The sequence below is a fragment of the Salmo salar genome, chromosome 05, assembly GCF_965601325.2.
Source record: "Salmo salar chromosome 05, fSalSal1, whole genome shotgun sequence".
Classification (NCBI taxonomy): domain Eukaryota; kingdom Metazoa; phylum Chordata; class Actinopteri; order Salmoniformes; family Salmonidae; genus Salmo; species Salmo salar.
In genome coordinates, this window is record NC_138295.1 from 9,397,983 (window position 1) to 9,418,831 (window position 20,849).

At 44.5% G+C, this 20,849-nt stretch overlaps 1 protein-coding gene across 1 annotated transcript in view; it reads right to left on the reverse strand.

Moving 5' to 3' along the window:
- The window catches only part of LOC106604189 (protocadherin Fat 2), a 77,954-nt gene that overhangs the window by 11,220 nt on the left and 45,885 nt on the right, over positions 1–20,849 (reverse strand). Inside the window, exons 17-23 of the mRNA XM_014198621.3 lie at positions 19,616–20,005; positions 13,270–13,481; positions 12,716–12,853; positions 12,387–12,530; positions 3,339–3,536; positions 2,325–3,165; positions 1,434–1,588 (exon numbers count right to left, since the gene is read on the reverse strand). Of these exons, the coding sequence (XP_014054096.3) occupies positions 1,434–1,588; positions 2,325–3,165; positions 3,339–3,536; positions 12,387–12,530; positions 12,716–12,853; positions 13,270–13,481; positions 19,616–20,005 (2,078 nt within the window). The remainder of the gene's footprint in view (positions 1–1,433; positions 1,589–2,324; positions 3,166–3,338; positions 3,537–12,386; positions 12,531–12,715; positions 12,854–13,269; positions 13,482–19,615; positions 20,006–20,849) is intronic.

Genomic DNA, 20,849 nt, shown 5'->3' on the forward strand with positions numbered 1-20,849 from the left:
TACCTAAATCTAACTGCCTGTAGCTCAGGACCTGAAGCAGGAAACACTGTGGAGTTTGTGGAAATTTGAAACGAATGTGGGAGAATATAACACATGTCACGTCCTGACCATAGTAAGATGTTATTTTCTATGGTAGAGTAGGTCAGGGTGTGACAGGGGGTGTTTTTCTATGTTTTCTATTTCTATGTTCATGTTCTAGTTTTGTATTTCTATGTTGGTTTTGTTTGGGATGATCTCCCAAAATCAGTGTATGTTTGAGTCAGTGTATGTTTCACCTCTGCGTCACAGTTTGTTGTTTTTGTCATTCAGTTTATTTATGTATTGCATAGTTTCACAGTGCAAATAAAATGTGGAACGACAGACACGCTGCACTTTGGTCCGCTTCTCCATTCGACAACCGTGACAACACATTAGATCAGGTAAAAGATAATACAAAGAAAAAATTGTGTTTTTTGGTATATTTTTTTGTACCATCATCTTTGAAATGCAAGAGAAAGGCCATAGTGTATTAGTCTAGCCCAGGCGCAATTTAGATTTTGTCCACTAGATGGCAGCAGTGTATGTGCAATGTTTTAGACTGATCCAATGAACGATTTTGGTTCAAAATTTTGTATCGAGACAGCCCAAATATGCCTAATTGGTTTATTAATACATTTTCAAGTTCATAACTGTGCACTCTTCTCAAACAATAGCATGGTGTTCTTTCACTGTAATAGCTACTGTAAATTGGACAGTGCGGTTAGATTAACAAGAATTTAAGCTTTCTGACAATATCAGATATGTCTGTCCTGGGAAATGTTCTTGTTACTTCCAACCTCATGCTAATCGCATTAGCCTACATTAGCTCAACTGTCCCGCGGGTGAAGGGGACACAGATCCCGTAGAGGTTAAGTCTTGAACTACATTTCAATTCCACAAGTGTCTGGTCCTTTTTTTATTTAAACGCAGGGTATTGAGTTTGTCAAGGCAGCACACAGATCTGGGACCAGGCTATGAAAGAACTGATGGAAACGGGGACATGAAGATGGAGACAGTCCTCACCACAACGTGGTTGAATCAGTTAAAAGTCCCATTGATCAACCGACACAGACAAAGCCAGCAGAGGGAATAATATGATAAGAGACTACTATGATTGAGCCTGGAATCCACACTGAAATGTTCTCTTCCGTATAAACACAGCCCTCTGATATGCAATCAGGCATTTAGAATGTCTGCTACAGTACAGGGGGGACTGCCAAGGGAAAGGAATGTGTTGATTTTATGATCTCTGATAATAATGTAGTGCAATACATGATACCGTAAAGCACTGATGTACAATGGGCTGTAAATCAAAGTGAACTGATTGAATGAGCTACGAGAGACTGCAAAAGCAAATAAGGACGTGTGTTTTTTTCATCTCTGATAGTACTGAATGCATGTGAGCTTTACAATACCTTCAAACTCCCCCAGTTAGTTGCATTGGTATCCATGATAACGCCTTGTTGCTGGAAGGTCTTGATGCGAAGAGAGAGGCAGAAGTTCTGATTCTCCTCCTCCTCCAGATACAGGTATTTCAGATAGCCCTTCCCGTCAAAACTCACAGCAGACTCTGAAGTTGGAAAAACAGTGGGAAATGTTAAATGCAATTTGTATGAGTTCATCAAGAACACGTCTAATTAACATGTAGGACTAATATTTAAAAACACACATTTTGGATGACTATCTGTCCGTCAAATTAGGAATAGTCACTCAAATGTGTTCTCATAATGAAATATGCTTGATCAAACAGACTTTCATGTAGGAATCGTTCAAAGTTCATACAAATAAAAATACAAATATTTGTTTAAATCCCCTCATGTATTTTGTTTCAGCCTCAGATCTTCCACATCGCTTTCCTAGCGATATTTGGTTTGTTGAGGCTTTGGGTTTAGCCAAAACAGGCTAACTAAAGAGGTGATAACCTCAACGGAATACCTCCACTAAATATGTCTGCCAGGCGGACAACAGTAACTAAGAAGACCCACAACAAGCAGATAATCACTATCCTGAAGGCCCCTAGCTCTCAGCTGCACCCAGCTAATCCCCATAGGAATGTGAAGTGAGTTAGATCATGAAGGGGGTGACTTCAGGCTCCTACTGTGATCATAGAGAGGTAGGAGACTATTTGACTGATAGGGTTCAATCCCAGGTCTACTGTGTGCTCAAAGTACGCGTTAGCCAAGTAATCCAAAGCCTAGGCATTGACTTAGCGAGCTAATTCTGCAATTCTTCACGTCTCAGGCACGTCTCATACAAGCTTGATAAGTAACCTTGTCTAGCTACCAAACCACCTCAGTTACACCTACCGTTGCAGGGGCAGACACTTTCCCAGGTGTGTTGTGGGGTGATGAAGCCGGCCCTGGCTGTGGCGTAATGGCTCAGCCTCTCCCCTCTCATCTGGACTGAGTTCCTGCATCCTCTAGGAGGGCATTCAGCCCCTACACACCCATTATGATGCACCTTGAGAACACTCAGTCCCAATGAGTCTTCTATGTCAGCGATGATCCCTGCCAGCCGGTTGGTTGGTAACGGTTCTACAGTTCCACCATGCGGCCTCCATAGCAGCAGAACCTCCAGGACCAGGGAGTTGGGTTGCTGCTGTAGGCTCACCAGGTGGAGGTCTTGCCTGGTTATATCCAGGGCTGTGCTGAGGCTCCTCTGGAGGCCTCTCCAGTGGTCCCCCAGGAACTCCTCCGGGGAAAGCCCAGCCAGCTGCAGAGTGAGCCCAGCGTCCAGTGCCTGCTGGGTGGGTTTCCACACATGGACCTTCACCCCAGCCCACACGCTGAACTTCCCATCGGAGACGCTGACATTGAGGGAGTAGAGACCAGGTTTCAGGTCTTCATCGGCCCAGATCTTCCCATCCACCAGATCCACAGAGAACCTGGAGAGGCCTCCAGAGGGGCCTGAGCTCGGCCCTGGGTCTCCCCCATCAGGAGACTCCGAGACCAGCTTGTAGTTTAGGATGTCGTGCAGGTCCTGGTCGGAGGCATGGAGCTTGCCTATGACTCGGTTGGAGAAAGTGTCTCCTGTGGTGGTGATGAAGACTTCCAGGGGCATCACAGAAGGAGGGTACTTGCTCTGCTCAGTGACGTTGATCTTCACCACGCAGATGGAGGAGAGAGGAGGGTGTCCACTGTCTGTCACCTGAGGTAAGGGCATGAATCAGTATCTGCTAGTACTATGTAGGTATAAAGTTATACTCCATTTCCACATCCCAAATAACCAGTGGGCACGTATAGACGTCAGACAAACAGATTACAACCAGGTAAATATGTTTTGCATGCAGGGATCCGTTTTATTACAGGAACATTCGTTACCTGTATTTTCAGTAGGTGCTGTGGCTTGATCTTCTTCTTCAGAGGGGCAGAGATGGACAACAGACCTCCCTGGTCCACGTGGAAGTGGCGGTCCTCGTTCCCAGACACGATGTGGAAAGTGAAGGGAGGTCCATTCTGAGGGGTGTCTCTGTCTGTGACCACCAGCTGGAGGATGCTGCTACCGATGGGCTCGCCCTCCTGACAAGGAAAATACGGTACCATCGTTAGTTGTGTAGTCATGCTATCATACAAACTAGGTCAAGCCGTCCATGACGCCTCGTTCCAAAAGGGCCTAAAACAAGACAGCCCCTAATGATTTTACTACATTGCAAAAACTTGCTGATCGTGATCTTATCTTGAAAAATGTCAAAAGTTTCCAGTGAGTGCAGGAAGTTTCCACCTGGAATGAATGCTACAGTGCTTGACTGAGTGCTGGTATGAGCTCGTCTACACCTGTTGTATTCGGCACATGAACGCAGATGAGCTCACATCAATGTGTTACAATTTGGTAATGTGTTACAATTTGGCAGAACAAGCACAGGTTTCAGGAAGCCTAGCCTTCTAGGTAGCCTAGGGGTTAGAGCGTTGGGCCAGTAACCAAAAGATTGCTGGATCGAATCCCCAAGCTGACAAGGTAAAAATCGGTCGTTCTGCCCCTGAGCAAGGCAGTTAACCCACTGGGCACCGAAGACGTGGATGTTGATTATGGCAGCCCCCCCACACCTGTCTGATTCAGAGGGGTTGGGTTAAATGCGGAAGACATATTTCAGTTGAATGTATTCAGTTATGCAACTGACTAGGTATCCCCCTTTCTCCTCAGGTCATTCCATTTCAGCTGGGACTGCTGGAACAGGTCACTGACACAGAGAGCCCTGTTGGCAGAGATAGGTGACGTGTTGATTCAATATGGCATTGTCTGGATGGATGGATGTACATTTCCATCTCACTCCGTTGCAGTCTCTGGGATGAGATGTTCCCACGGAAGTCCTGGGGTCACTGACAACATTAAATGTGAATTCAATTGTCGTATTTTGAATTGTTTCAAGAGTTCATAAATAGCTATGAATTTTGATATGTTTCATTGTACTGTAAGTGCTATGGATTTATTATTACAGAGAAACGGTGTTATTCTGTTCGTCGGACGGCGGGTAGTTCGAAGAGGAGCGACACAGAGGTGGGCTTCTCTTATTTAAATTGAGTTGATTAGAATCTGGATGTGTTCTTCCTGTCTGTTGTTTTTACTAGCAAAGTGCTACGGAATGTTAATTCAGGTTGGGGGTGACTTCCTGCTTGAATTTGGTTAAAAGGACAGTGAATTTGCTCATATTTTGAGAAGTTGTTAGCGGGTTCCTGTGTGTATCAGATGATGTGTAACCACGTTAAGTCTTATTTAGTCGAGAGTCATTTACTCAGTGTATTCTGTAATGTGTCATGTGTTTCATGTCATTGTTTGAGTGTTTCATTCTTTCATAACGAATAAATCCTATTAGTTTAATTGGGTAAATGCATTCCTCGTTTCACACAGTAAGTCTTTGAATGACTATAGGCTCATAATTTAGCAGGTCTATTGGTAGTTGTTTTATACACTATACACACTGCATATGTCTGGGTTCCACCTTGACATCCCTTTTCTACTTGCCTCAATACATTAATGCTAGAACATTGGCCGCCAGGGTTAGCTATTTGTATCTCAACTCAAATGTTATCTGTCACATGTGCCGAATACAACAGGTTTACACTTGCCCGTGAAATGCTTAGTTACGAGCCCTTTAATCAACAATGCAGAGTTAAAAAGTAAGAACAATCGAGTCCCTTAATAATTGGTACAAGATAGACCCATGTTCATTATAGCCACACTACTAAGTGGTGATGGAAGGAAGGCCTTGACTAGAGTCTCTAGATCCACAGGGCCTGTTGCGTTTAGTCACATAATAATGGAGTCAGATTGATGAATGTAGTTTATTATATTCAGCATCATTTTTACACAATAGTACATAGTAGTTTATGTGTCGGGGGGCTAGGATCAGTCTGTTATATCTGGAGTATTTCTCCTGTCTCAGCCTCCAGTATTTATGGTGCAGTAGTTTATGTGTCGGGGGGCTAGGATCAGTCTGTTATATCTGGAGTATTTCTCCTGTCTTATCCGGTGTCCTGTGTGAATTTAAGTATGCTCTCTCTGATTATCTCTCTCTCTCTCTCTCTCTCTCTCTCTCTCTCTCTCTCTCTCTCTCTCTCTCTCTCTCTCTCTCTCTCTCTCTCTCTCTCTCTCTCTCTCTCTCTCAGAGGAACTGAGCCCTAGGACCATGCCTCAGGACTACCTGGCCTGATGACTCCTTGCTGTCCCCAGTCCACCTGGTCGTGCTGCTGCTCCAGTTTCAACTGTTCTGCCTGCGGCTATGGAACCCTGACCTGTTCACCAGACGTGCTGCCTGTCCCAGACCTGCTGTTTTCAACTCTCTAGCGACAGCAGGAGCGGTAGAGATACTCTGAATGATCGGCTATGAAAAGCCAACTGACATTTACTCCTGAGGTGCTGACCTGTTGCACCCTCTACAACCACTGTGATTATTATTATTTGACCCTGCTGGTCATCTATGAACATTTGAACATCTTGGCCATGTTCTGTTATAATCTCCACCCGGCACAGAGGACTGGCCACCCCTCATAGCCTGGTTCCTCTCTAGGTTTCTTCCTAGGTTCTGGCCTTTCAAGGAAGTTTTTCCTAGCCACCGTGCTTCTACATCTGCATTGCTTGCTGTTTGGGGTTTTAGACTGGGTTTCTGTACAGCACTTTGTGACATCGGGTGATGTAAGAAGGGCTTTATAAATACATTTGATTGGTTGTGAATTTTCACCAAATAAAAGTTCAAATACTATTAAAAATCTTAAATACATTGAACTTTGCTCTAGTCTGTCTGAAGTGCCAGATGGGTGGGGTTTCCAGTTTAGTCCAGTAAACCAGGTAAACTCAATCAAGCCCATATGAAATATTAGAAATTATGCTGAATAGTATTTGAACCCTGGTCTGAAAGAGGATGGACACAAAGAGTGGAGGTAAATGGTGTGTAAAAAACAAAATGTCAGCCGACTTGGACCTTTAATTCGATTTGGGATAAGTCAGGCTGATAGCTACAGGGGTGTACACACACACACCACACACACACACACACACACACACACACACACACACACACACACACACCACACACACACACACACACACACACACACACACACACACACAGTTTGAGGTGAGGTGCCTGGGAAACAGACATCCCCTAAAGTACCACATTCCAATATTTACAGTTCTGTTATTGACAGCGCCCTACTTACAGTAGCTATGGTTACAAGCCATCACAAGACCAATAAACTGCTCTCCCTTTCTCCTTTTACGACTCTGAATGGCCCTGAGAAGTTCAGGAGTAGGGTTGAATGGCCCTGAGAAGTTCAGGAGTAGGGTTGAATGGCCCTGAGAAGGTCAGGAGTAGGGTTGAATGGCCCTGAGAAGTTCAGGAGTAGGGTTGAATGGCCCTGAGAAGGTCAGGAGTAGGGTTGAATGGCCCTGAGAAGGTCAGGAGTAAGTTTGAATATCCCTGAGAAGGTCAGGAGTAGGGTTGAATGGTCCTGAGAAGGTCAGGCTTCAGGTTGAATGGCCCTGAGAAGGTCAGGAGTAGGGTTGAATGGCCCTGAGAAGGTCAGGAGTAAGGTTGAATGGTCCTGAGAAGGTCAGGAGTAAGGTTGAATGGCCCTGAGAAGGTCAGCAGTATGGTTGAATGGTACTGAGAAGGTCAGGCTTCAGGTTGAATGGCCCTGAGAAGGTCAGGAGTAAGGTTGAATGGTCCTGAGAAGGTCAGGAGTAGGGTTGAATATCCCTGAGAAGGTCAGGAGTAGGGTTGAATGGCCCTGAGAAGGTCAGGAGTAAGGTTGAATGGTCCTGAGAAGGTCAGGAGTAAGGTTGAATGGCCCTGAGAAGGTCAGCAGTATGGTTGAATGGTACTGAGAAGGTCAGGCTTCAGGTTGAATGGCCCTGAGAAGGTCAGGAGTAAGGTTGAATGGTCCTGAGAAAGTCAGGAGTAGGGTTGAATATCCCTGAGAAGGTCAGGAGTAGGGTTGAATGGCCCTGAGAAGGTCTGGAGTAAGGTTGAATGGTCCTGAGAAGGTCAGGAGTAAGGTTGAATAGCCCTGAGAAGGTCAGGACTAAGGTTGAATAGCCCTTAGAAGGTCAGGACTAAGGTTGAATAGCCCTTAGAAGGTCAGCAGTAGGGGTGAATGGCCCTGAGAAGGTCAGGACTAAGGTTGAATAGCCCTGAGAAGGTCAAGAGTAAGGTTGAATAGCCCTTAGAAGGTCAGGACTAGGCTTGAATGGCGGGGACCCAGATACCAAGATTTACCGGGATTTACTGCCCAAAACCACTCCCTTTTCCCGGTGATAAATAGCTGTGAGAAACCGGTAAATTATGATAAAAGATTTATATAAACAGCATGAAATGGAACTGTTAAATTATAGGCTGTCTAAATCTGGCTTCTCTACGGCCTCTGCATGATGAATCAACGCTCAGGGTGGAGACAGACAGCCCATCTCAGGGTGGGGACAGACAGCCCATCTCAGGGTGGGGACAGACAGCCCATCTCAGGGTGGGGACAGACAGCCCATCTCAGGGTGGGGACAGACAGCCCATCTCAGGGTGGGGACAGACAGCCCATCTCAGGGTGGGGACAGACAGCCCATCTCAGGGCTGGGGACAGACCGCCCATGGGGACAGACCGCCCATCTCAGGGTGGGGACAGACAGCCCATCTCAGGGTGGGGACAGACAGCCCATCTCAGGGTGGGGACAGACCACCCTCCCGTGGGGACAGACCACCCTCCCGTGGGGACAGACCGCCCATCTCAGGGTGGGGACAGACAGCCCATCTCAGGGTGGGGACAGACAGCCCATCACAGGGTGGGGACAGACCGCCCATCTCAGGGTGGGGACAGACCTGCCCATCTCAGGGTGGGGACAGACCGCCCATCTCAGGGTGGGGACAGACAGCCCATCTCAGGCTGGGGACAGACTGCCCATCTCAGGGTGGGGACAGACAGCCCATCTCAGGGTGGGGACAGACCGCCCATCTCAGGGTGGGGACAGACAGCCCATCTCAGGGTGGGGACAGACAGCCCATCTCAGGGTGGGGACAGACAGCCCATCTCAGGATGGGGACAGACAGCCCATCTCAGGATGGGGACAGACAGCCCATCTCAGGGTGGGGACAGACAGCCCATCTCAGGGTGGGGACTCCCCGCCCATCTCAGGGTGGGGACAGACAGCCCATCTCAGGGTGGGGACAGACAGCCCATCTCAGGGTGGGGACAGACCGCCCATCTCAGGGTGGGGACAGACCGCCCATCTTAGGGTGGGGACAGACAGCTCATCTCAGGGTGGGGACTCCCCGCCCATCTCAGGGTGGGGACAGCCCGCCCATCTCAGGGTGGGGACAGCCCGCCCATCTCAGGGTGGGGACAGCCCGCCCATCTCAGGGTGGGGACTCCCCGCCCATCTCAGGGTGGGGACAGACAGCCCATCTCAGGATGGGGACAGACAGCCCATCTCAGGGTGGGGACAGACAGCCCATCTCGGTATGGAGCAGCACTTCACAATGCATGTAGATGAATTATCTCATCATGGTAACTTGTGACAGGTAGGCCTACACTTGCTGCAGCATAGTCTATGCTACAGTAATATAAAGACTGAATGTGCATCTAATTTACCCATCTCAATCTGGCTTTCAGGGGTCACCTTGTTTTTTTAATTGTAACGATTATATAATTTTTTTATCCAGCTGCAGAGTTTTAAAACAGCCTGTCACTCGAATATCGTTCCTTTAAATCAGTGCACAAGTGAGCACTCTCTCTCTGTCTCGCTCAGTCTCGCTCAGTCTCGCTCAGTCTCTCTCTGTCTCTCTCTGTCTCTCTCTCTCAGTCTCTCTCTCTCTCTCTCTCTCTCTCTCTCTCTCTCTGTCTCGCTCAGTCTCGCTCAGTCTCTCTCAGTCTCGCTCAGTCTCGCTCAGTCTCTCTCAGTCTCGCTCAGTCTCGCTCAGTCTCTCTCTCTCTCTCTCTCTGTCTCGCTCAGTCTCTCTCTGTCTCTCTGTCTCTCTCTGTCTCTCTCTGTCTCTCTCTCAGTTTCTCTGTCTCTCAGTCTCTCTGTCTCTCTGTCTCTCAGTCTCTCTGTCTCTCAGTCTCTCTGTCAGTCTTTCTCTCAGTCTCTCTGTCAGTCTCTCTGTCAGTCTCTCTGTCAGTCTCTCTCTCTCAGTCTCTCTCTCTCAGTCTCTCTCTGTCAGTCTCTCTCTCAGTCTCTCTCTCAGTCTCTCTCGCAGTCTCTCTCGCAGTCTCTCTCTCTGTCTCTCTCTCTGTCTCTCTCTGTCTCTCTCTGTCTCTCTCTGTCTTTCTCTGTCTTTCTCTCTCCATCAACTCCATTCAAATTGCATCCCAAAAAGATAATCCTGTTCTAGATTGATATACAGTACAGACCATATATAGATGTCCTAGCCTACCTTTTACAGGGAATCAATTCAATGCAGTATTAGCCTTATATTTAGCTAATTAATATAGGGTTATGCATAATAAGCCCCAAACTCATAGCCTCTGTCTCTTGCGCGATACATAAGCGCCTGTGCTCCGCTGGCCTCTTCAAAAAAAACGCCCCTTAGCTCTTGGAGCCGTGCGGGAAAAGCTGGACGTTTATTTATTTTTATTTATTTTTGTAGCATTTCTTATACCAATAAACTATTCGAAGAGGTAGGCAAGCACTTTCTTGCTGAATGTTAAATACACCAGCCCAATAGAAGTCATGGGAATGGACAGACTTCTGCGTCTAATTCTAGTCCTATATCGTTCAAGAATGTCATCAGAATGATGAAGATGAGGACAACAAAATGTATTTCATTTAACGGTTGAAAGCGATGGAAGAAATGAAGCAACAATAGAGAGAGAAAGAAAGAGGAGGTAGGCTAATAACGTTACAGGAAATATTATGAAAGGTATATATGCGTCAGCCTACTAATTATACACAAATAGGCCCTATTATATTTCAATATTAAAATCCAATTCACTAGCCTATATATTTAACTTTATAATCCGCATGTGCTGCACCAGAATCACATGTTCTCTTCTGCTTTATCATGGTTTAAACGATGTAATATAATACAGCATTATACAATACAGTACAGTAATACAGTTCACACTCAAAAAGATTTGCTTACTGGAGCTTCATTTATTTACCCAATATAGCATACAGCTAGCCACATCTATGGGTTTTTATGTTTTTCTGTCGTGCGTAATGTGCAGTTGCCTATATCATCTAGTATGTATTGTATTTGGTCTTTTTGGGGCTTGGGCTGTAGTTAATATATGGCTAATCAGGCTTAGGTAGCATCAGGTTGGAATTTTCATGCTGATCAAAGCTCTAATCAAATCAAATCCAGACATATTTATATGCTTTATAATGTTTTATAATGTTTTTTTTAATGATGACACTTCCGGTCATCAGGAGAAAAGGGATTTATTCTCGTGATGGACATTTGTAAAACACCGGGAAAATATTTAACCTTAGTCAGGAGACGCCTTCGGCAAGTCAGCAGACTGTCTTATGATCTGCATGTGTTACTGGGGAAACAACCAGCCAAGCTTTTGAGAAACAACAGATTTCTATTTCAAGGGAGAAGAGTCAGGAATTCTACTCTTTGTGACAAAGGAAAGCAGTGCAAGAACATTTAAACACATTTTCCTAACAATATATCAAACTGAAAGACTCATGACAAGTTGATATAACTTGAAACATGAGACAGACAGACAGACAGACAGACCAGACAGACCAGACAGACCAGACAGACCAGACAGACCAGACAGACAGACAGACAGACAGACAGACAGACAGACAGACAGACAGACAGACAGACAGACAGACAGACAGACAGACAGACAGACAGACAGACAGACAGACAGACAGACAGACAGACAGACAGACAGACAGACAGACAGACAGACAGACAGACAGACAGACAGAGCGAGAGGGGGGTAGGAGGGAGTATGAGAGAGAGAGACAAAGAGAGAGAGCAGGAGGGAGAGAGTCCTTCGACCGTGAAGTACTCCTATCCACTGCCCTGAGATAACTGATAGACTAGCCCATTGTCTATTCCTGGTTGGTGAAGCTCTCTATAGTTTCACGGTTGTGAAAGCCTATGTGGATGATGTAGCCCTCTCATATTTTCTCTTTCAATTGATGAGACCATCTCATCCTCAAAGGTCTTGAGAACATAATATTGGACTTGCCTGAGTTGAGTATGGAAGTTAATTTATATTGACCTGTGGAGTCTCAATAACTGTATTGTATCTGCTAATGACCTCATTATTTAGTCTACTGAATAAAACCTTGAATTCATTATTTATGGCATTGAGTTCATTGGGTTCTTGAAGTTCCAGAACTTGATGAGGTTCCAGAACTTGACGAGGTTCCAGAACTTGACAACGTTTCAGAATGAAAACATAGTAAATTGACTGCTGATTAAGACTATTGTTGATATAGAATGAATGGAATAACAGTTCATGTTAACTCCTGATAGAGTTCATTCAAGGGTCTGTCTATGTCAAAACCCTTAATGGTGCCCCTATTAGATTCATTTGGATAGGATAACCAAATCAAATAAATTAGATACATTCATTATTCAAGTAATTCATCAGTAAATGATCTTGAATATGAATTAGCCAAAAGTCACAGCACACGCCTGATTGGTTCTTCAGCTCTCGATCATTCCACTCATGGAGTGTAGAGGCAGCTGAGGACAGCCAGCTGTTAGGATGCTGGTCATGTAGAGGGAGAGAGGGAAACAGTGTGTGTGTGTGTGTGTGTGTGTGTGTGTGTGTGTGTGTGTGTGTGTGTGTGTGTGTGTGTGTGTGTGTGTGTGTGTGTGCGTGCGTGCGTGCGTGCGTGCGTGCGTGCGTGCGTGCGTGCGTGCGTGCGTGCGTGTGTGCGTGTGTGTGTGTGTAAGGGGAAGTGGCCTGTGCTGGTACCTGAAGGACCAGGTTGTGTTTAATCTGGGAGAAGACAGGTGGGTTGTCGTTGACATCGGACACGGTCAAGGTCACTTGGACCGCGGTAGACAGAGGAGGGTCTCCCTCATCAGCTGCTTGGACCGTCAGAGCGTAGTGAGTGATCTGGGACAGGGAGAGAGACCAGTTAGATACAGGATATCAGGGTTCTCCTACTTCCTTCTCTTAGCTCCTAGCAGAGCAAAGGGCTTCAACAGTGCATCTCCAGGGAACCCTGTTCTGAGCAGTTTTTCAACTTTATTCCAGGTGTTTCCTTCCCCATATAAAAGCCCAAACTAAACCCCCCTCACCTCCTCTCTGTCCAGTGTAGCCATGACTATGACCTCTCCACTGCGAGGGTCGATGCTGAACTGCCCCTGAGGGTCTCCACTGGAGATGGAGTACTGGACAAGGTTGTTCAATGGCCCATCCAGGTCGATGGCTGTCACCTTGGAGTGGGGGAAGGAGGGGAAAGGGGAAGAAGCAGGAGAAGCGGGAGAGAGATAAGAGAGAAGAGATGAGGGAAGAGATAAGTGGGGAGAGAAGAGATAAGGGGGAGAGAAGAGGAAAGAGACAAGAGGGAAGAGATAAGGGGGGAGAGAAGAGGGGGTTGAGAGGAGAAAGAGAGGAGGAAACAGTAAGCCTCATTGAACTGAGCTGCTTGGATGAATATCAGTCTGATTATTATTAGCTCAACCAAACTGCCATTTTCTCTAAGTACTTAGATGTGTGTCTGTCCAAATGCCAAATGCAAAACAACTTGATTAGTCCCCTCAGGGAAATGACTTGTCATTGAACACATTGAATGGTGTATTACAATAACTGGTTTCTAAAGTGACAGTTGACAGTTGAGAGTGACAGCTACCTGCATCACCACATGGCCAGGCGACAGGTCCTCTGAGATGTCAGCTCTGTAGTCTCCCTGTCCGAACACGGGCGTGTTGTCATTGACATCTGTGATGTTGATAATCACCATGGTGATGTCGCTCAGAGTCGACTTGCCTCTCGTCCCCTCCAATGACAGGTAGTATTCACGACACAGCTCAAAGTCTAAAGAGCCATTCACAGCCAGAACACCTGAAAAACACACAACACAAACTGGATTCATTTCACTGACGGCTGTGTTAACTTGGTCTTGTACACACTAACACAGCCCTGGGTTGACAGCTGTGTTAATTTGGTGTTTTACACACTAACACAGCCCTGGGTTGACAGCTGTGTTAACTTGGTCTTGTACACACTAACACAGCCCTGGGTTGACAGCTGTGTTAATTTGGTGTTTTACACACTAACACATTCCTGGGTTGACAGCTGTGTTAACTTGGTCTTTTACACACTAACACAGCCCTGGGTTGACAGCTGTGTTAACTTGGTATTTTACACTAACACAGTCCTGGGTTGACAGCTGTGTTAACTTGGTCTTTTACACACTAACACAGCCCTGGGTTGACAGCTGTGTTAACTTGGTATTTTACACTAACACAGTCCTCGGTTGACAGCTGTGTTAACTTGGTCTTTTACACTAACACAGTCCTGGGTTGACAGCTGTGTTAACTTGGTATTTTACACTAACACAGTCCTGGGTTGACAGCTGTGTGAACTTGGTGTTTTACACTAACACAGCCCTGGGTTGACAGCTGTGTTAACTTGGTCTTGTACACACTAACACAGTCCTGGGTTGACAGCTGTGTTAACTTGGTCTTTTACACACTAACACAGTCTTGGGTTGACAGCTGTGTTAACTTGGTGTTTTACACACTAACACAGTCCTGGGTTGACAGCTGTGTTAACTTGGTCTTGTACACACTAACACAGTCCTGGGTTGACAGCTGTGTTAACTTGGTCTTTTACACACTAACACAGTCCTGGGTTGACAGCTGTGTTAACTTGGTCTTGTACACACTAACACAGTCCTGGGTTGACAGCTGTGTTAACTTGGTCTTGTACACACTAACACAGTCCTGGGTTGACAGCTGTGTTAACTTGGTCTTGTACACACTAACACAGTCCTGGGTTGACAGCTGTGTTAACTTGGTCTTTTACACACTAACACAGTCCTGGGTTGACAGCTGTGTTAACTTGGTCTTTTACACACTAACACAGTCCTGGGTTGACAGCTGTGTTAACTTGGTCTTGTACACACTAACACAGTCCTGGGTTGACAGCTGTGTTAACTTGGTCTTGTACACACTAACACAGTCCTGGGTTGACAGCTGTGTTAACTTGGTCTTGTACACACTAACACAGTCCTGGGTTGACAGCTGTGTTAACTTGGTCTTGTACACACTAACACAGTCCTGGGTTGACAGCTGTGTTAACTTGGTCTTGTACACACTAACACAGTCCTGGGTTGACAGCTGTGTTAACTTGGTGTTTTACACACTAACACAGCCCTGGGTTGACAGCTGTGTTAACTTGGTCTTGTACACACTAACACAGTCCTGGGTTGACAGCTGTGTTAACTTGGTCTTGTACACACTAACACAGTCCTGGGTTGACAGCTGTGTTAACTTGGTCTTGTACACACTAACACAGTCCTGGGTTGACAGCTGTGTTAACTTGGTCTTGTACACACTAACACATTCCTGGGTTGACAGCTGTGTTAACTTGGTGTTTTACACACTAACACAGCCCTGGGTTGACAGCTGTGTTAACTTGGTCTTGTACACACTAACACAGTCCTGGGTTGACAGCTGTGTTAACTTGGTATTTTACACACTAACACAGTCCTGGGTTGACAGCTGTGTTAACTTGGTATTTTACACACTAACACAGTCCTGGGTTGACAGCTGTGTTAATTTGGTGTTTTACACACTAACACAGCCCTGGGTTGACAGCTGTGTTAATTTGGTGTTTTACACACTAACACAGCCCTGGGTTGACAGATGTGGGTTTTGAGTATATGTTCTCAGCCTTCATAAAAATTAAAACTACAGCATTTTCCTAAGATGACCACAGTAAAACATGTTCAGCTCCATCTTGCGGTGCTCTTTTATTAAAAACAAAACTCTGATATGTTTTTGTCAGCGCTATCTGATTGTCTTTCTTCTGTTTCCCAAAAACAAACATGTAGTCAAACAGGTGTTGGGTTCTACCTGCTAATAGTACCAGGATGTAGAGAAATGAGGACTGTAAAATATACATCTGTTCCAGCCTAAGATAACTACAGTACCAGGATGTAGAAATAAGGACTGATATGAAAATTACTGATATGAAACAGACTTGAAAACAAACACCAGAGAATTTTCTGCCGTTAATAATTGAATAATTGTTATCTCTGTCAAACTCCCTCCTACCCCTCCTCTCTCTCTCTCTCTCTCTCTCTCTCTCTCTCTCTCTCTCTTGTTCTCTAACTCTTTCTCTCTCTCATACTCCCTCCCACCCCCTCTCACTCTCTCACTCTCTCACTATTTCTCTCTCTCTCACCCCCCCTCTCTCTCTCTCTCTCTCTCTCTCTGTCTCCCGCCTCTCCTTCTTATCCCCCTCTCTTTGTCTCTCACTTCCTCCATCTCTCTATCTCTCAGCTGCAGAAACAGACACCTGTAAATGGGGGAGAGAGAGCGTTCCTGGATTCCTGGGTCATCTGCCAGTCTGGTTTACACACTTCATTAACATAAGACAAGATAACAACATATCAACAGTCATAACCGCCACCTGCATTCCTTTAAAATACCCACCAGGTTTCAACATGTGCAATAATATCACACAGGTACAATTCTCTGTTTGTAGAGGTAGATGAAGACTTCTAGACCCTCACCTTGTCTGTTTGTTGAGGTAGTTAAGGTTAGGAAAAGGGTTAAGGGTTAACTAACATGCAACAAAAATTGACTTTGACATCAATTTGACAAAATGGCCTATTTATTGCCTTACCTCCCCCAGCTGACAAGGTACAAATCTGTCGCTCTGTCCCTGAACAAGGCAGTTAACCCACTGTTCCTAGGCCGTCATAAGAATGAGTTCTTAACTGACTTGCCCAGTTAAATAAAGGTAAAATAAAAAAATACAAATTTACACACACTGTATATAGAATTTTTCTACTGTATTATTGACTGTATGTTTTGTTTATTCCATGTGTAACTCTGTGTTGTTGTTTGTGTCGAACTGCTTTGTTTTATCTTGGCCAGGTCGCAATTGTAATTGAGAACTTGTTCTCAACTAGCCTACCTGGTTAAATAAAAAAAATACAAAATAAAAAGCTGGAACCCATCTAGACATGACCATCTGCAAGGGTTTGGGTCAATTCGAATCAAAGTCAGTTATTTCAGCAAGTGATTTGAATTTAATATCCAAAAATAGCTTCCCTTTTACAGTTTATTGAGAAGTCATTGAGAATAATTGAATTGGAATTTCAGTTTACTTCCTGAATTGTTTGATTTCAACCCTGAACTCATGTTGGAACTGAGCTAGTACATTTTTGTAACCGATGTGAAATGGCTAGTTAGTTAGCGGTGGTGCGCGCTAATAGCGTTTCAATCGGTGACGTCACTCGCGCTGAGACTTGAAGTAGGGTTTCCCCTTGCGTTGCAAGGGCCGTGGCTTTTGTGGCACGATGGGTAACGATGCTTCGTGGGGTGTCAGTTGTTGATGTGTGCAAGGGTCCCTGGTTCGAGCCCAGGTTGGGGCGAAGAGAGGGACGGAACCTACACTGTTACATATGCAATTGGAAGTGCCACCTGATTTTCGCTGATGTTCCAATGAGAAAAGAGAAAAATAACTGAAGTTAGACTAGCTAAAGAAAACAACCCAATGTACTGCGTTATACTGCAGGGCTCTGCTCCATTGATAAAACATATAATACATAACATTAAGCTTCCACATCTGTCTCCATTGATAAAACATATAATACATAACATTAAGCTTCCACGTCTGTCTCCGTTGATAAAACATATAATACATAACATTAAGCTTCCACGTCTGTCTCCATTGATAAAACATATAATACATAACATTAAGCTTCCACGTCTGTCTCCATTGATAAAACATATAATACATAACATTAAGCTTCCACGTCTGTCTCCATTGATAAAACATATAATACATAACATTAAACTTCCAAGTCTGTCTCCATTGATAAAACATATAATACATAACATTAAGCTTCCACCTCTGTCTCCATTGATAAAACATATAATACATAACATTAAGCTTCCAAGTCTGTCTCCATTGATAAAACATATAATACATAACATTAAGCTTCCACGTCTGTCTCCATTGATAAAACATATAATACATAACATTAAGCTTCCACGTCTGTCTCCATTGATAAAACATATAATACATAACATTAAACTTCCAAGTCTGTCTCCATTGATAAAACATATAATACATAACATTAAGCTTCCACCTCTGTCTCCATTGATAAAACATATAATACATAACATTAAGCTTCCAAGTCTGTCTCCATTGATAAAACATATAATACATAACATTAAGCTTCCACGTCTGTCTCCATTGATAAAACCTATAATACATAACATTAAGCTTCCAAGTCTGTCTCCGTTGATAAAACATATAATACATAACAAAAAAAAACGACTTCCTTACTTTGACACAATGGTAACTAAACAGCTGTGTGGTGGGATGATTACTCCTGGGATGGAACTACACACAAGTGGATTAAGTTGCTGACAAGCCCGGCTATTGAATGGTTTGACAACTGATACAGACATTGGTTAGGCTCAGTCCAACCAACCTCTATTAGACTCCTGCCCTGCTACAGTATATCAAAGAAAGGAGGATTTGTAATGAAGGGACATCAACAGAAATCAGGGAGAAAAGAAACTCTCTGCGTTTGTGGTGGTGTCACGAGGTACAGTATATAAGACTAGGTGGTATAATACAGTACTGACTAATTTATACTTATCCAGAGTGGCTGATTGCTGTACAGCTTACACTACCAGTCAAACTTTTTAAAACACCTACTCATTCTAGGGTTTTTCTTTATTTTTACTATTTTCTCACAAAGACACGGCGGTTGAAACCAAAAATCTACAATTTGGACTCCAGACCAAAGGACAGATTTCCCCAGGTTTAATGTCCATTGCTTGTGTTTCTTGGCCCAAGCAAGTCTTCTTATTATTGGTGTGCTTTAGTAGTGGTTTCTTTGAAGCAATTCTACCATGAAGCCCTGATTCACACAGTCTCCTCTGAACAGTTGATGTTGATGTGTCTGTTACTTGAACTCTGTGAAGCATTTATTTGGGCTGCAATTTCTGAGGCTGGTAACTCTAATGAACTTATCCTCTGCAGCAGAGGTAACTCTGGGTCTTCCTTTCCTGTGGCGGTCCTCATGAGAGCCAGTTTCATCATAGTGCTTGATGGTTTGTGCGACTGCACTTGAAGACACATTCAAAGTTCTTGAAATGTTCCATATTGACTGACCTTCATGTCTTAAAGTAACGATGGACTGTTGTTTCTCTTTGCTTAATTGAGCTGTTCTTGCCATAATATGGACTTGGTCTTTTACCAAATAGGGCTATCTTCTGTATACCCCCCTACCTTGTCACAACACAATTGATTGGCTCAAACGCATTAAGAAGGAAAGAAATTCCACAAATGAACTGTTAAGAAGGCACACCGGTGTGCATTCCAGGTGACTACCTCATGAAGCTGGTTGAGAGAATGCCAAGAGTGTGCAAGGTTGACATCAAGGCAAAGGATGGCTAGTTTGAAGAATCTCAAAATATAAAATATATTTGGATTTGTTTAACACTTTTTTTGGTTACTACATGATTCCATTTGTGTTATTTCATAGTTGTGATGTCTTCACTATAGTAAAAATAAAGAAAACCCCTGGAATGACTAGGTGTTATAAAACTTTTGACCGGTAGTGTATATCAACAGGACCTTTACAAAGTCTATCAAAAGTGCACCAGCAGTGACAATGTACTTTCAATCATTTCTCTGCCTCACTGTGCAATACTGCTCCGATGTCTTACTTCTGAGTATCAAATAGAAAGCAGACTTTCTAACTCTGCCAAAACTGGCACTATAATGCAGTCAGCAACATAACCAGGTGAACAGGTATTTGCTGTACCCTTTAGCTTTCCATCAACCTTATAAGTGGGGTTCAAAATGATTGTGCTTCATAAATATATTCATTTGCCCAAATAAACTCAAATAAACTTTATGGAACATTATGGAATCTTATGGAATCTCACAGAACCTTACTAACCCATGGAACTCCTGGAAGTGACGGAACAGAACCTTACCAGTTGCCGGGTGCAGGTAGAACCTTCCCTCCTCGTTGCCGGAGACGATGGAGTAGACGATGGATTCCGTCTCGGTCCCGTCTCTAGTGAGGGCAGAGACGCTGATGACCTCTGACCCTACCAGGGTGCATTCTGGGATGTGGGCGGAGTACTCCTGGCTTAAGAATACCGGCTTGTAGTCGCTCAGGTCAACAACATGCACCGTAACTGTGGCAATGGAGTACAGTTGTTGGGGAATTCCCCTGTCGGTGGCTTTGACCTTGAGTTCAAAGGTCGACCGAGTGTTTTCTGCCAGCGACCTCTCCAGGCGCAGGATACCAGAGAACTCTTCTAATGAGAAGTGGCCGCTGTTGTCCTCGAGTAGAGAATACTTCACCTCAGAGTTTATACCTGTAGAAGGAGAGGAGAGAATAGGAGTCAGCCTGGTTGGTTTAGCACCACGAGTTTAGGTTTCTTCCAAAGTATGCTAATCCCAACCGTAGGTAGTAACTTAATATACAGCTAGGAGTTAATGGCCTTATCAAAGCTGTATCAAAACAATATGCAAGGTGCAATTATGAAGAAAACTCAACTAATAAACAGTCATAACAAAAACACCAAACAGCCAGAATAAACAGCCTCAGGATAATGCATGAATAGATATGAGTTTCTGCACCTACAGGAGTTCACCTACAGGAATTCCTCAGTAATATTCTCTCCCTCTCTCTCTCTCTCTCTCTCTCTCTCTCTCTCTCTCTCTCTCTCTCTCTCTCTCTCTCTCTCTCTCTCTCTCTCTCTCTCTCTCTCTCTCTCTCTCTCTCTCTCTCTCTCTCTCTCTCTCTCTCTCTCTCTCTCTCTCTCTCTCTCTCTCTCTCTCTCTCTCTCTCTCTCTCTCGTAGGAAGGGTTCTCCAGGTTCACCCATCCCTGATTTCAGGTCTGGTAACTTAAACGTCTGAAGGTGAACAATGAGGTAAGGTATGGTGGAAGTTTATGCAAGAGGGCTTTTTAGACAAAAAAAGAGCGCAATGCATTGCTCTACGAGACTTCAGAGAGGGCCAGTTTCTGATACAGAATGCATGTCCTGAGCCTGATACCCATAACCAATCCTAGTGCACTGTGTGGTAAACTACATCCAATGACTTCAGTGTATTGGCTGCTGCATTCATATAGACATTCATATTGCCATAGTCTAAAGCCATCAGAAATGTTGACTGAATGATTTGTTTTCTGCTATTTAACAAAAGACAGGACCTG